This window comes from Dipodomys merriami, unplaced genomic scaffold (genome assembly GCF_024711535.1).
Source record: "Dipodomys merriami isolate MVZ:Mamm:240054 unplaced genomic scaffold, mDipMer1.0.p SCAF_21, whole genome shotgun sequence".
Taxonomy (NCBI): Eukaryota; Metazoa; Chordata; class Mammalia; order Rodentia; family Heteromyidae; genus Dipodomys; species Dipodomys merriami.
The window spans coordinates 3478362-3493916 of NW_027203493.1; the positions used below are offsets into that span (position 1 = coordinate 3478362).

Sequence of the window (15555 nt, forward strand, 5' to 3'; positions counted from 1 at the left end):
TCACACTAAAGTTTGGGCCATGTCATTTGCTTTGCCTGGTGGCTCAATGGTAAATTTGAGGCAAATGGACATATGAAAAAGAGGCTTTGCCTTTCTGATTCCATTCTTGGAACCCTGCCATGGCAGGCTAGCCTGGTGGGAGGATGTAGGAGACATGGAGGACGGCCAAGCAGTGCCAGCTGAGATCATCAAAGGCCTGTCAGCCCCTCCTCTCCCAACCAGCTAGATAACTATGACAGATGACTGCATGTACCCAGGAAGGCACAGCTAGACTCAGCCCAGATCAGCAAGGCCCCCGGTCAATCCTGAGACTTAGGTGACAGAATAAAAGATTGCTGCTTTCTCTCTCTCTCTCTGTCCCTACCTCTCTCTTTCTCTCTCTCTCTCTCTCTCTCTCCTTCCTCCCTTCCTTCTTTCTTCTCTTTTGGTTCTGGTACTAAAGCTTGAATTCATAGCCTCATGCTCTTGCTTGGCTTTGTCCACTCAAGGCTAGTGCTCTACTACATGAGCCACTTCCAATTTTGGCTTTTTGCTGGTTACTTGAAGATAGGGGTCTCCCGGTTTGTCTACCAAGGGCTGGCTTGGAACCTGGATCCTCAGATCTCAGTCTCCTGAGTAGCAAGGATTACAAGTGTGAGCCACCAGTGCCTGGCTAAGATGGCTGTTTTAAGCCATTCAGTGAAGAACAACTTATTACACTGCAATAGCTGGCTGATACAAGAAACGTGATAGCTCTTGACCTCTGATTTCAAGGCAGCTACCAAACAAAGGCAAGTGAATTCAGAAGTCATAGTCTGCAGGTTTTATTTGTAGAGTGTGGTGAACTTGAACCAACAAAAGCTGCAAAAGTGGTCCGAAGAGCATCATAGGGCCGTGAGGATTACTGAGTAAAACAGACCCCTTTGTCAGACTCTAAGCGAGCTCCTCAAGTGGGAGGCAGCTGGGGACAAGCCCAGGGCAGGCAGTAGCAGGACTGTCACCAGGACTGCTATAGCCAGGTCAGCTGATGCTTGGGTGGTGGCAGGATGTGCCCTCGCCTGGCAGGTCTCAGACCCTAGGGTCATACACTCTTCCCATGAAGACGGGGAACTTGTGCTCCTGATCCCACAGCAGGAAGAGGAAGGGTTGCTGCACCTCGAAGGTCAACAGGTTGCGGGCCACAGAGATGGCAGTAGCTGCAGATGACTCCACACCTGTCTCCGTCAGCTCCACCACTGACTGGTGCTGCATCGCCGACACCTGAAGGTCTGGGTCCTCTGTCAGCCCGCACAGGTTGAGGTCGTAAGTAAAGTCAAAGAATTCTAGTCCCAAAGCAAAGAGAAACGAGAGTTAGAGACCAGGACACAGAATTGATGAGACCTTTGTTTTCAATTTTCTGAGCTAATCTTGAGTTCCTATGCTTTCTTCCTTTTCCTCATTTGGTAGTGGGAATCCTATTTCAGTAGGCCCAAACTCCTCCTCCTCCTCCTCCTCCTCTCTCTCTCTCTCTCTCTCTCTCTGTGTGTGTGTCTGTGTTGCTCTCTCTCTCTCCCTCACATACCCACCCACTGCAGCTTAAACTTAGCATCTAGGCACTGTCCCTTAATTTTTTTTGTTGTTGTTTCTTTGTTTGTTTTGGTCAGTCATGGGTCTTGAACTCTGGGCCTGGGCACTGTCCCTCAGCTCTTCAACTCAAGGCTAGCACTCTACCAGTTGAGCCACAGCACCACTTCCAGTTTTCTGGAGGTTAATTGGAGATGAATCTCATTGGACTTTTCTGCCCAGGCTGGCTTTGGACCATGATCCTTAGATCTCAGCCCCCTGAGTAGCTAGGATTATAGGTATGAACCACTGGTACCTGGCTTTGCTGGTTATTTACAGACAAAAGTCTCACAGATTTTCCTGCCTGGGATCGCTTTGAATTGTGATCCTCAGATCTCAGCCTCCTGAGTAGCTAGGATTCCAGAGGTGAGTCAAAAGCACTTGGCTCTAAACACCACTCTCAAAAAGAGGTGAGGGCCTTACCCCACCCACTTCCCAAATATCTCTGAAAAATGATGTCATTGATTCCTTGTCTCAAGGACCTTGGAAGAGACGAAATCTATTAGAGATAGGTCATGTGTTAGAGAATGAGATCATACCCAGGGTGTGAAGCTGTGTAATAATGAAATGTATGTATATTGGTCTGTGCCCAAATTACTAATAAGGAATACCTAAAACCAATGTCATTTTATTAGCATCTTTAGTTGTAATATTTGGTCTTTGAGCCTGGTGCCTAACACTACACTCAAAGTTGTGTGCGTGTGCGCGTGTGTGCGTGTGCGTGTGTGTGTGTGTGTGTGTGTGTGTGTGTCAGAACTCAGGGCCTGGGTGCTATCTCTGAGCTTCCTCCCCTTCCTCCTCCTCTTCTTCTTTCAGTGATAGGGCTTGAAATCAGGGCTTGGGAGCTGTTCCTAAGCTCTTTGGCTCAAGGCTAGCACTCTACCACTTCGAGCCACAGCTCCATTTCTGGTTTTCTGGTAGTTAATTGGAGATACAAGTCTCATGGACTTTTCCTGCCTGGGATGGCTTTGAACCATGATCTTCAGATTTCAGCCTCCTGAGCAGCTAGTTTTACAGGCAAGAGCTACCCAGCTACCCCCAAATCCTTTGAAACTGATTGTTGGTGGGCTCCTGGATGGGGTCTGATCTCCAGAAGGGCCAAGTCGTGATGAGAAGCTGGGAACTTTCAGCCCTGCCTACGTCCCCTCTGGAGGTTAGAGGAGCAGTAGGGTATCAGTAATCAATCACACCTGTGTGGTAAAGCCTCTTGGAGGGCTGGGAAGGTGGCTCAGTGGTAGAGTGCTTGCCTTGCATGCCTTAGGCCCTGGGTTCGATTCCTCAGCACCACATAAGCAAAAAGAAAAAAGCCGGAAGTGGCGCGGTGGCTCAAGTGGTAGAGCGCTAGCCTTGAGCTGAAGAGCTGAGGGACAGCGCCCAGGCCCAGAGTTCAGGCCCCATGACCGGACCCCCCCCCCAAAAAAAAAAAGCCTCTTTGAAAGGCTTCCAGTTGGTGAAGACATGCACAGGCTGAGAGAATTGTATCAGGAGACTTTAAGATTTTGCCTTCTGCAGAGTTTGGTAGTACACACCAGTAATCCTAGCTACCTGGGAGGGGAAGATGGAAGGATCACTGTTTGAGGTAAGCCTGAACATAAAACTTACTGAGTCCTTAGCTTAAAAACAAAAAGCCAGGTGTAATAGGTTAGGCCAGTACTATCAGCCATGTGGGAGGCAGAAGTAGAAAGATCATGGTCCAAGGCTGACACTGGAAAAATAAATGAAAGGGAAAAAAAGGGCTGGGGGTGTGTTTCAAGTGGTAGAGCACTTGCTTAGTAAATAAGGCCATGAGTTCAAAATCCCAGTCCTGCCAAAAGAAAAATCTTGCCAAATCTCTTAATCTGTTTATCTTATACTTAATTATGTAATAAGCTAGTAAATGAGAGTTTCTCTGAGTTTGGTCAGCCATACTAGCAAAGATTGAACCCTAAGAGAGAGTTGTGGGGATGTTTGATTCATAGCAGAATGGTGTGAACCCTTTAACTATAAGATCTGATGCTCTCTGTAGATAGACAGAATCGGAGATCATGCGGGCCCTGATGCTGTGAAGTAGTAAAATAATCAGCTTGCAATTCCTGAGAAAAGTAGCTAAAATCCTTATAATTTTCCTTAGCGTCTTTTGTTTTAATATTTAGTCTTTGGGCCTGGTCCCTAACATTCAACTTCCAAGTCCTTTGTATGAAATAGTTTTTCCTCTAATGAAGAGACTCTTTCTGGGCTTATATTAAATCAAATTGTAGACACTGAGTCTTGCATCTGTGGAGAATCGCTTGGGGGTGGGAAAAACAACACCAGAAATATTAAAATTGGAGTGTAGAGAAAAACGGCTTGTTTTTCCTACACAGATGCCCTATCCTAGGAAATGAGATCATGTGTCAGGCAGTCAAGTTTCATAACAGGAAATGAAGTGATAGATCCAGACACAAGGTCAAAGGTTAGGGAATGGAGCCTCTGTTGTCTGTCCAAAACACAGAAGCCTTCTGACCCTCTTAACCAGCTGGCTTCTCGCATTTTCCACAGGATGGTGGACTTCCGTGAAGGTGGCTGGGGTAGGAGCATCTGCAGCCATCTTGGTCACCTTTCTTAGGATCTATGTGAATCACAGTGGAAGCAGCCAAGAGATCTGGAGATCTAGGCTGGTCTTCTGGTTTGCCATTAAGTAGCTTAAGAGTAACATAAAAGTGTCTCAGTTTCCTCAATTATCCAATGAAATTATAGCACTTTTTTTTTTTTGGATGGTTGTGGGGCCTGAACTCTGGACCTGTGTGCTGTCCCTCAGCATTTCAGCTGAAGGCTAGCACTCTATCACTTGAGCCACAGCACTACTTCCGGTTTTCTGGTGGTTTATTGGAGAGAAGAGACTTTCCTGCACAGGCTGGCTTTGAACTGCAATCCTCAAATCTCAGCCTCCTGAATAGCTAGGATTATAGGTGTACACCAGTGGTGCCCTGCAGCATTTGTATTTTTTTTTTTTGTCGGCCGTGGGGCTTGAACTCTGGGCCTGGGCGCTGTCCCTCAGCTCTTCAGCTCAAAGCGAGCGCTCTACCACTTGAGCTACAGCGCCACTTCCGGTTTTCTGGTGGTTTATTGGAGATAGGAGTCTCACGGTCTCTCCTGCCCGGGCTGGCTTTGAACTGCGATCCTCAGATCTCAGCCTCCTGAGTAGCTAGGATTACAGGCGTGAGCCACCAGCACCCGGCAGCATTTCTATTTTTAATCTGTGTGTGTGTGTGTGTGTGTGTGTGTGTGTGTGTGTGTGTGTGTGTTTAGGACTTGTGTGCATCTGTGTGCCAGTACTGAGCAGTAGGTGCTGTCCCTTAGCATTGCTCAAGGCTGGCTAGCACTCTACAACTTGAGCCACAGCTCTGCTTCCAGCTTTTTGTGGTTCATTGGAAAAAGTCTCAAATACTTTCCTGCCTGGGCTGGCTTTGAACCACAATCCTTAGATCTCAGCTTCTTTTCTTTTCTTTTTTTTTTTTTTTCCAGTCTTGAAGCTTGAACTCAGGGCCTGGGCACTGTCCCTGAGCTTCTTTTGTTCAAGGCTAGCACTCTACCACTTGAGCCACATCTCCCCTTCTGGCTTTTTCTGTTTATGTGGTACTGGGGAATCGAACCCAGAGCTTCATGCATGCTAGGCAAAAACAAAGGCACATTCCCAGCCCCTAGATCTCAGCCTTTTACATAGCTAGGATTACAGGTGTGAGCCCTGGCTCCCTAGATCATAGGTTTGTGAGATAATTTGGGATTACAGAAGAATGCAAATTGCATTTTAAGGTCTCTCCCACCCCCCCTTTCCTCTGATGACCTAAGATCGCCCACAAACTGCCAGGGCTCACCCAATTTCTCCATGATCGACAGCATATCTTGACTGCTCTTCACTTTGATGCGGGGCATCATCAGGTATGTGGGCTGGAACTTGGACAGCTCCAGCTTCTTCATGATGGCCTTGAACACAGCGGGGCTAAGAGCCTGCTCCATGTCTTCCAGATGGTATCTCAGGTTCTGGGGCACCATGATCACAAAGCTCAGGTTGTGAGAGAGCTGCAGCTGCCCCACCTAGGGAATAAGAAATGGGCTTTTGCAGTCTTTTTACCCCAGAACTCTCTGGATCTCTACCCTCAGTGTACCAGGGCTGTCCTTCGGCTTATCCTAGTCCAACAACCAGCGGCCAGACCTGGCCTAGCTGTGTGACTTTCTCTGAAATGGGGATGCTAACTTAGTCCAACTGAAAAGTGATGTCTAACTGTGCTGGGGAGACACAGAAGAACAAGTACACATTTCTGATTGGTCGCTCACTGCCATGTACTAGCTATGTAATCATAGCCAGAGAGGTGGTTGCTGGGTCCTATTCTCTTCTACCCAAAAGTGTTAGTTATGAAATATACAACCTGTATGTGTCATCAGAGTTATTAGTCTCTTCAAAAACCTATTTTTGGGGGCAGGAGAGGAGGGAGCGGTACTAGAGCTTGAACTCACACTTCATAGGCAGGTACTGTACCACTTACACTATCTCCAGGGCTTTATGCTTTTGTTATTTTTTTTTGGTCCGGTTGTGGGGCCTGAACTCTGGGCTTGGGTGCTGTCCCTCAGCTCTTCAGCTCAAGGCTAGTGCTCTACCACTTGAGCCACAGCGCCACTTCCGGCTTTTTTCTTTTTGCTTATGTGGTGCTGAGGAATTGAAACCAAGGGCCTCAGGCATGCAAGGCAAGCGCTCTACTACTGAGCCACCTTCCCAGCCCATCTTTTGTTATTTTTTGAAATAGAGTTTTTCTTTTTCTGTTTTTGCTGGGACCAGCTTACACTACAATCTTCCTATTTATACTTCCCTCCATAATTGGGATTACCAGCATCGCTATCAAGCTTTTTCTGTTAAGGTGAGATGAGATCTTGAGAACTTTATCCCCGCTGGCCTTCAGTCTCACTCTTCTCAATCTTAGCCTCCTGAGTACCTAGGATAACAGGCATGAACCGCCCTGCCAAACTCCCTTTAAAAACGTTTTTTTTTTGGGGTCCGGTGTGGGGCCTGAACTCTGGGCCTGGGCACTGTCCCTCAGCTCTTCAGCTCAAATATGTATGTCCTGTATGTAGTAACCAGTGTCCCCAAACAGCTTTTAATTGTTTTTGGCTCTTGAGTAAATAGTTAAGCTGACTCATAATTAAGATAAATTATAAAAATTTGAACAACCTCATGCACTCTGTTCTACCACTTGAGCCACAGCTCCACTTCCGGCTTTTTTCTTTTTGCTTATGTGGTGCTGAGGAATCGAACCCAGGGCCTCAGGCATGCAAGGTAAGCACTCTACCACTGAGCCATCTTCCCAGTCCCTCCCTTTAAAAACTTCTGATGGTTCATGAGATTAAGTACCAGTTTCTTTAGTGTGTCAGTCTCATAGTATGCTGATCTTAGCCTGTCTTTCCAATTTGCCATCAGCAAGGTTTTCAACTGATGGCCAAAAAGTACTTAAGAAGTGCAGGACCCATGGTTCTGTTTCAGGGACAGCAGGCATTCGCCTGCTATATGGTGGTGGTGGGGTTCCAGGGCTACTGGCCTCCATCCAGTAGAACAAGAGTGACTGGACACTCACTAGTGTAATCTCACTCACACCGGTAATCCTAGCTACTCAGGAGGCTGAGATCTGAGGATCCCAGTTCAAAGCCAGCCTGGGCAGGAAAGTCTGTACGATTCTTATCTCCAATAAACCACTAGAAAACCGGAAGTAGCACTGTGGCTCAAGTGGTAGAGTGCTAGCCTTGAGCTGAAGATCTGAGGGACAGTGCTCAGGCCCAGAGTTCAAACCCCTCGACTGACAAAAAAAAAACAAAAACAACAACAACAACAACAAAAAGCCAGGCGCTGGTGGCTCAAGCCTGTAATTCTAGCTACTCAGGAGGTTGAGATCTGAGGATCATGGTTCAAAGCCAGCCCGGGCAGGAGAGACCGTGAGACTCTCCTCTCCAATTAACCACCAGAAAACTGGAAGTGGCTCTGTGGCTCAAGTGGTAGAGCATGTGCCTTGAGCTGAAGAGCTCAGGGACAGTGCCCAGGTCCAGAGTTCAAGCCCCATGACCGACAAAAAAAAAAAAAAAGAAGAGTGAAGGTAAATTCTACAATGCATAGGGCCCCTCACTCTATGGTGAATGTCAGTGTTAAGACTGAGAAACCGTAGTCTAATAAGACATCAGACTATCATTAAATTACATTATGGTTGAAGTTGAAAAATGGTCAGGAAGAACATAGAAGAATTCTGGATTCAATTAGGCAACAAAGAAATGAACTAACACAAAACCATTGTTGAGAATCTGGAGACATGGCCCAGAGAAGCGGGTTGGAAACAGGAATTAACTTGGAAGGGTGAACATGGGGTCCCTGATGACAGAGCCTAAATAGAGTTTATTCCGCAGGGCACAATGAATGCTTTAAGTTCTACATACAGCTGGGCACTAGTGGTTCACTTTGTTTTGCATCAAATTGCAGCAGAGATGAATCCTTGCCTTAGTCAAGGCTGGAGAATGGAGGAGAAAAGATTAACAGTGGCAACACACATGGAAGGAACAGAAATAGTAAATTTCTAAGAGTATACCACCAAATAAGGGGACCATAGCAAGAAGGAGACATTCTGCTAGATCTAAAATGGGAGTGAGGTGAGTCAGAAATTTACCTTGGCCTGCAAAGTTGAGTCAGTAAAATGAGCCACAGGGTATTTCTTGCTACTCATCATTGCCACTTGTATCACAGAGTTTTTGACATGGAAGGTCTCCATCTTTTTCTTTTGGCCAAATGCTTTCTTCCACTTGGCTAAAGGGAAGAGAGAGGGAGAGAAAGAAAGAGAAAGAGAGATGTAAGGGAGGAAAGAAAGGGTACTGAGGAGTAAGGAGTCCCGTTCTCAAATGTGTGGGACAGGTGCTTGGGGATGCCTTGAACAGGCGCACTGAACTTGGGGGTGGATGGACTTGAAGCTGACAGGAGAGGAAGCCCTCGGGGGGAGCATACTACCGGGCTGAGATCTCCCTTACCACTCAGATAGACAGCGTTGAGTAGGACCAGGCGGGTGTCGGAGGGCAGGCTGTCGAGCAGCTGGCTGATCTTGTGGTTGGTGTTCTCAGCCACCCATGTGTTGATGAGCTCCAGGTTGGCATCACTGTCATTGCTCAGGACTCTGGGGCTGCTGCCATACAGGCTCTGAGAGATATTCACAAAGGTGTCCCTTATGGCCAGGTCTGAGTGGTGGGTAAAGAGAAGGAGGCATAAGGCCCTTGCATGTCTCCACTCCTTCCAAGAACAAGCTTTAAGACTGGGGGCACTGGACCCGTGGCTCTGGACACTAACTCCGGTGAACACCACACCTTATTATCAAGTTAATAGCATGACACATGTAAATGGTAATGGTGTCATTCAACTCCAAAGTACAAAGAATGAGAGTCCTAAGACTCAATCTACAAGTGAGCACTATAAAAAGTTGTTTTTTTTAGCCAGGCACCAGTGACTCACACTTGTAATCCTTGCAACACAGGAGGCTGAGATCTGAAGATTGAGAGGTTCAAAGCCAACCCTGGCAGGAAAGCCCATGAGACTCTTATCTCCAATTAAACCACCAAAAAGCCAGAAGTGTAGCTGTGGCTTAACTGGTAGAGACCTAACCATGAATGAAAAGACTAAGGGACAGCATTCAGGTCTTGAGTTCAAGTTCTAGTACTGGCACATACTCCCCAATTTTTTTTTTTAATGTTTCTAGTTCTCAAGCCATATAATGTTTCTAGTTCTCTAGCCACCTAGTTCTATCTGCTAATACACACACAAGGACATTCTTATTCTAAAAGGAGTAGTTGTAGACAAGGACTTGCCCAGGTGTCCTGTAGAGGGCAGTCCAGTTCCTGGAGCCATCTGGCACTTCTGCCAAGGCCCTCAGCTGCCCTTACCCCCACCCCCCGACTCAGCTCTCTGTCCTGTCTTCCCCAGAGAATTGCAAAGACTCTCTGACTTCTGGGAGAATATTCTCAGGAAGCCCCTCCTTGGCTGCGGCCTTCCCTGACACTCACCTGGGCTGTGGAAGATCTGAGAGACGGAGCTGACACCTTTGGACATGAAGGCCTTCAGGGCCTGGTGCACACAGGCAAAGTCCTTGGGGTAGGAGAGGACATTTTCCAGGTTGCTCTTGGTGCTGTCCCCAGCCCCTGCAACAAAGGACAGAGAGGAGGAGGAGAAGCAAGGCACCCATCACTTGGGAGTAAGGTGGAAAATCTGGCTTACATGGAGGAGGTTCCCAGTCATGCGGGGATCAGAGATCATCAGAGCAGGAAGTTTTCTCTTGGAAGATAGTGTGCATATATATATCAGATACAAGAGGGGCGGGGCTGGGAAAGTGGCTTAGGGGTAGAGGCCCTGGGTTCAATTCCTCAGCACCACATAAGCAAGAAGTGGTGTTGTGGCTCAAGTGGTAGAGTGTTAGCCTTGAGCTGAAGAGCTCAGAGACAGCGCCCAGGCCGAGTTCAGGCTGCACAACTGCTAAAAAAATAAATAGGGGCTGGGAAGGTGGCTCAGTGGTAGAGCACTTGCCTTGCATGCCTGAGGCCCTGGGTTCGATTCCTCAGCACCACATAAGCAAAATGAAAAAAGCCGAAAGTGGCGCTGTGGCTCAAGTGGTAGAGCGCTAGCCTTGAGCTGAAGAGCTGAGGGACAGCGCCCAGGCCCAGAGTTCAGGCCCCATGACCGGACCCAAAAATAAATAAATAAATCACGATCTATCAAATCCTCTAGTGTAAAAATACCTTATATTTGTTTTATAATATACTATAAAATGTTAGGTTATCTTTTTTTTTTGTCAGTCATGGTGCTTGAACTCAGGGCCTGGGCACTGTCCCTGAGCTCCTTTGCTCAAGACTAACAAACTCTACCACTTTGAGCCACAGCACTACTGCTGGTTTTCTTGTGGAGATAAGAGTTCCATGGGGGGCTGGGAAGGTGGCTCAGTGGTAGAGTGCTTGCCTCACATGCATGAGACCCTGGGTTCAATTCCTTAGCACCACATAAGCAGAAGAAAGCCAGAAGTGGTACTGTGGCTCAAGTGGTAGGACGCTAGCCTTGAGCTGAAGAGCTGAGGGGCAGCGCTCAGGTCCAGAGTTCAGGCCCCACAACTGACCAAAAAAAAAAAAAAAAAAAAGAGTCCCATGGGGACTTTTCTGCCTAGGCTGGCTTTGAACCTGATCCTCATATCTCAGCCTCCTGAGTAGCTAGGACTATAGGTGTAAGCCAAGACAACTGGCTTCAGATCTGTTTTTAAATTATGTTGCTGTAGAATGTTTTCTTTCCAGATGACAGTTGAGAAGAACCTTGCTATTTCTGGTGTGTTCTTTTTTTCTTTTTCCTTTCTCTTTTTCTTTATTTGCTAATTGATGTGCTAGATATGTCTACAATTTTGTTCAGATGGCTGGAGAAACTGGAGAAGCTGTTGTTGCTATTCATGCACACACAGTGCTATTATTGGTTTTCTCATATAAAGATAAATATGAATACATATAATTTCAATTTTTGGAAATTTAAACTGAGCTGTCAACTTTGGAAACAGCATCCTCCTTTATTATGTTGAGTTCGCATTATACAGAAATGAATAGCCATATCAGTCAAGAAATGTTAATTTGTTTCCCTATTTGTGCAGGGTTAATTCACTGTATTAAATAATGTAAGCTTTTGATTGTTGTTGTTTTGTTTTGTCATGGGGCTTCAACTCTGGGCCTGGGCGCTGTCCCTCAGCTCTTCAGTTCAAGGCTAGCACTCTACCACTTAAGCCACAGCACCACTTCCGGTTTTCTGGTGGTTAATTGGAGATAAGAGTCTCACAGACCTTTCTGCCCAAACTCACTTTGAACAGCAATGCTCACATCTCAGCCTCCTGAGTAGCTACGATTACAGGCGTGAGGCCCTGGTGCCCAGCCTTTTTTATTTATTTTTTAATAGGAAAAATCTCTTTGGGGGGATAAGGGGTGGAGGAGGGAAAGTAGGAGCAAAATAAGGGAAGGAGTAACAAGTTTGGTGTACTTATTACCTTACTTATGTAACTGTAACCCCTTTGTACATCCCCTTGACAATAAAAAATCCTTTGAAAAGAAAAAACCCTCTTATTTCTATTTCCTGGAGTTCATTTCAATAAATATTATTTTATATGATCAGATGCACATAGGCATTGCACCTTTGTGATCCTCTCCTAAAAGTATCCTCATTTAGTCTCACTGTGTGTGAATGTCTAAAGTCTTGTATAATTTATAATGTCCAGTGTATTATGGATTTAGATTCCACATATGAGACAAAACACGTACCATTTGTCTCTCTGAGCTTGACTCACTGCACTTAACATGATTTGTTCTAGGTCCATCCATTTAATATGTAACATTTTATATACACAAGCTTTTAAAAATTTTTCAGAAAGTACTAAAGCTAGTCTCTAAATGAAAATAAATGAAAAATGAACTAAGGCTGGTGGCTCACATCTAGCTACTCAGGAGGTTGTGATCTGTGGATCGCAGTTCAAAGCCAGCCCAGGCAGGAAAGTCTATGAGACTCTTATCACCAATTAACCAGCAAAAACCTAGACGTGGAGGTATGGCTCAAGTGTCTGAAGTCAAGTTGGTGAAATTATGGGATCTATGACCTAGACAGAGGTCAAAGTCTTACCAAGTAGGACCTGAGTGAGGAGACTGGCGATGCTGAATGGGGAAAAGGCCATGTTGGTTTCAGTGTTCTTGGTGGCGGAGAAGGCATGGTAGAGCTTCAAGGAGAAATCAGTTAAGGCCTCCCCCAATGTAGCCTTCGCTGAATCCATGTCCCACTCAGAACAGAGAGTAACAGGCTCTGGGCAGGTGGGCTGGCTCGGGGAGTCTGGGGGAAACTGGGTAGTTGGCTGGGTGTACTGGGTAAAGGACTGGTTGGTGGGTTCAATCGTGGTATCAGTTGTAATTTCAGTGGCTGAGTCAGTTGTGGATGTGCTTGTTGAGTCAGTTGTTGGCTGCTCAGTTGTTGGACCGGTAGAAGACTCCATGATGTGTTGAGTGGATAGAGTGGGAAGACTCTGGAAGACATTTCTCTCTAAGATGACGCCATCGTTTTCTTCCTGAGTGCTCTCTGGATCCTTGGGACTCTGGCTGGTAGCATTTGGAATTGAGGAGGCTCTATCCTGTGGTTTAAGACAGTGGGTTTCAGTGGGGCTGTGGCTCAAGTGGTAGAGCCCCAGTCTTGACGAAAAAAGCAAGAGTATGAGGTCCTGAGTTCAAATCCCAGTACTGGCGCGCGTGCACGCGCACACACACACACACACACATACACACACACACACACACACACGAAAGACAGAAACTGGATTTCATTTTCTTACTGAGTGAAAGTCTTCTCAAACACAAAGCAAGGCAAGAAAAAGAAGATGTGTAATCTGGCTTTCTGGGGGGGCCTGAGACCACCCAGTGCTGGAGGGGGATATTCTTTGCAGAAGGTGGAGGAGTGAAAAGGGATTACCTTTGTCCAGTTTCTAATACTTAGGACATTGTTCTTTTCTCTCTGTCTCTGCAGATCTCTGCAGTTCTCTGTCTGTCTGTCTGTCTGTCTGTCTCTCTCTCTCTTTTTCCTCCTCCTCCCTCTTCCCTTTTTTAAGGCAAGACCTTGGAGTAGAACTCATGATGGAGATCAGGTTGGTCCTGAACTTGCAGTCCTGCCTTAGCTACCACTTCCATACCAGGAAGTTGCTTTCTTGGAAATACTTCCCTGATTTACTGGGTGCTGGTGGCTCATCCCTGTAATCCTAGAATCCTAGCTATTCCCAGAGGCTGAAGTCTGAGGATCAAGGGTGAAGCTGGCTTGGGGAAATAAATTCCACCACCCCCCCGCACCCCCCGCCAAATTTTATCTCCAAGTAACCTATAAAAAGCTGGAAATGTAGGTATGATTCAGATAACAAAGCACCAGCCTGAGCAAAAAAGCCAACCAAGAGTGCACGGATCAGAGTTCAAGACCCTGTACCCACCCCTACAAAAAACATATAACTGACTTGATTTACTTGCTTGGCCAATACAGACATATAGACATGTGAATTTTCACATTGTATGTTGTAATCCACTAATGGATATTGAAAACAATTGCCCTTCCCAAAAGAAGGACAGACAAAGGGAGGGAAGGATATGGAGGAGGCTGAGAAAAATTGATATAGACCATTGGCTCTGAGTGACAATTTTGATTCCCAAAGAACACACAGCAATATCTGGAGACAGTTTTGGTGGCTCCAAGACCCTGAAGGAGGAGGGAAGATGTTACAAAAAGCTAACAGGGGGGCCAGAGATGAAGACCAGAGATACTACCAGGTATCTGACACCGTAGAGGACAGTCCCTCTTGGGCAAAATATCCGTCCCAAATGTCAGTTTCCCCCACGAGAAACCACCTTATTAGCCCCATTTTGCAAATGGGAAAATTGAGTCTAAAACATATAAAGTCTGAGGTTTCACAGAAATGGGAGGAAAAGGTCTCTGATTTTAATTCCTCCTTGCTCATAACTGCATTGTAACTACTTTCTAGAGGTCTGAGGAGGCCAGCTTACACACAGAACACATACTAAGAACTCAGGGGAACAAGCTTTCATCTTTCTCCTGGGCTCCTCCTCTGTGTGTGTGTGTGTGTGTGTGTGTGTGTGTGTGTGTGTGTGTGCACGTGCACACTTGCATACATCTGTGCACACAGGTCCTGGGGTTTGAACTCAGGGCCTCTCTTCCTCTGCTTATTCGCTCAAAGCCATACCAGCGCTTCTGGGTTTTTCCTGCTTAATCGGAGACACAGGTCGCTTAGATTTGTCTTCCAGGGTTGGCTTCAAACCTTGATACTCAGATCTTAGCCTCCTGAGTAGCTAGCTCAGAATTATAGGGGAGAGCCACCAGCAACCAGCAAATGGTCCCCCCCCCCCATACTTTTTATCCATGGCCTGGACACCACTGGGACCTCCACCCCCCCCTCCATCCCCCACTGTATCTGGTACCAATACCTGTTTCTCACAGTCCCTCACCGCCCCCCAACCCCAATCTGCAAAGCCTGTCACTGAGACTGTCCTTTGTAACACCCCCTGGCTTTTGCTCAGCTCTGCCCTCTGGGATCTTTTTGCTAAGCCTAGCTGGTGGACAGGGTAGGGGTCAATTTATTCTCTTTTCTATAGACCAAGACAAGGAGCCTGGGAGAAATGATTATTCGGAGGCCACCCAGCTAGTGTACCCACCAGACAGAACCTATCTCAGCCCCTCAATTTTCCACACCTGTGAATGCAGGAGGGCCCCCCCCCACACACTCTCTCTTGGCCAAATCCCCAAGAGGAACTCCCCTCACTCCTCGGAGCCTCAAGGGTTAACCTTCCAATTTCCCCCACCCGGGAGGGGGCCCCTTACCTCAGCCAGAAGCAGCCACAGCAGAAGGAGGGTCAGCCGGGTTAGCCTGGAGGCCATCTGGGAGGCAAAGTCAGCCACGGCCGGCCTGCAAAGCCAGCCTGTGTCAGAGGCAGCAGAGGTCCCCAGAGCTGGGGAGGTTGGGGGGGGCGGGAGAAGAGGAGGCCTCCACCTCATCTCGGGGTCCGCCCCCATTCCTTTCCGGGTCTCAGCCCTTGTCAGCGAATTCCCACCCCCTTCTCCCTGGCTCCACCTTCTGTTCTTCTGTTTTGTTTTCCCCAAACTGCTTCCCTTTTTCCCGTCAGGGTCTGGCTCATCTTCTCCCTCCTGGCCAGGGACTCTGTCCATCTGTTCCATCATGGGAGGCAGGGGGAGGGGGTGGCTGGGAGGGGGTCCTTCCTTAGGCAAACAATAAGGACTGAGCAGTAGGGAGGGGTGGCCTATGGGGGGCGCCCCCCCACCCCGCACAACAGCTCTGAGGGAGGAGGAGAGGGCAGGGGGAGGAGGGAGAGGGCCTCAAGTGGAAGTAAGTTTGTATCAAGTGCAGAGATATTAAAAGGGACACCATAGTACCT

At 47.2% G+C, this 15555-nt stretch overlaps 1 protein-coding gene across 1 annotated transcript; it reads right to left on the reverse strand.

The window, feature by feature from the left end:
* Positions 1-787: 787 nt before the first annotated feature.
* Serping1 (serpin family G member 1) lies at positions 788-15126 on the reverse strand. Its single transcript, XM_070032295.1, has 7 exons — positions 14984-15126; positions 12245-12743; positions 9616-9750; positions 8593-8796; positions 8238-8374; positions 5415-5634; positions 788-1301 (listed from the first exon to the last, which is right to left on the reverse strand). The coding sequence occupies exons 1-7, from the start codon at positions 15038-15040 to the stop codon at positions 1048-1050; spliced, it is 1506 nt and encodes a 501-aa protein (XP_069888396.1). The 5' UTR covers positions 15041-15126; the 3' UTR covers positions 788-1047.
* Between the last annotated feature and the right edge of the window lie 429 nt (positions 15127-15555).

Bases quoted from the DNA above. Each gene is read 5' to 3' on its own strand.
- Serping1 (XM_070032295.1), bottom strand. From the start codon at position 15,040: ATGGCCTCCAGGCTAACCCGGCTGACCCTCCTTCTGCTGTGGCTGCTT. The intron at 5,635-8,237 runs GTAAATTTCTGA...CTTATTCCCTAG, and splicing joins ACTCAACTTTGCAGGCCAAG to GTGGGGCAGCTGCAGCTCTC. The intron at 1,302-5,414 runs GTGAGCCCTGGC...CTTTGGGACTAG, and splicing joins GTCGATCATGGAGAAATTGG to AATTCTTTGACTTTACTTAC.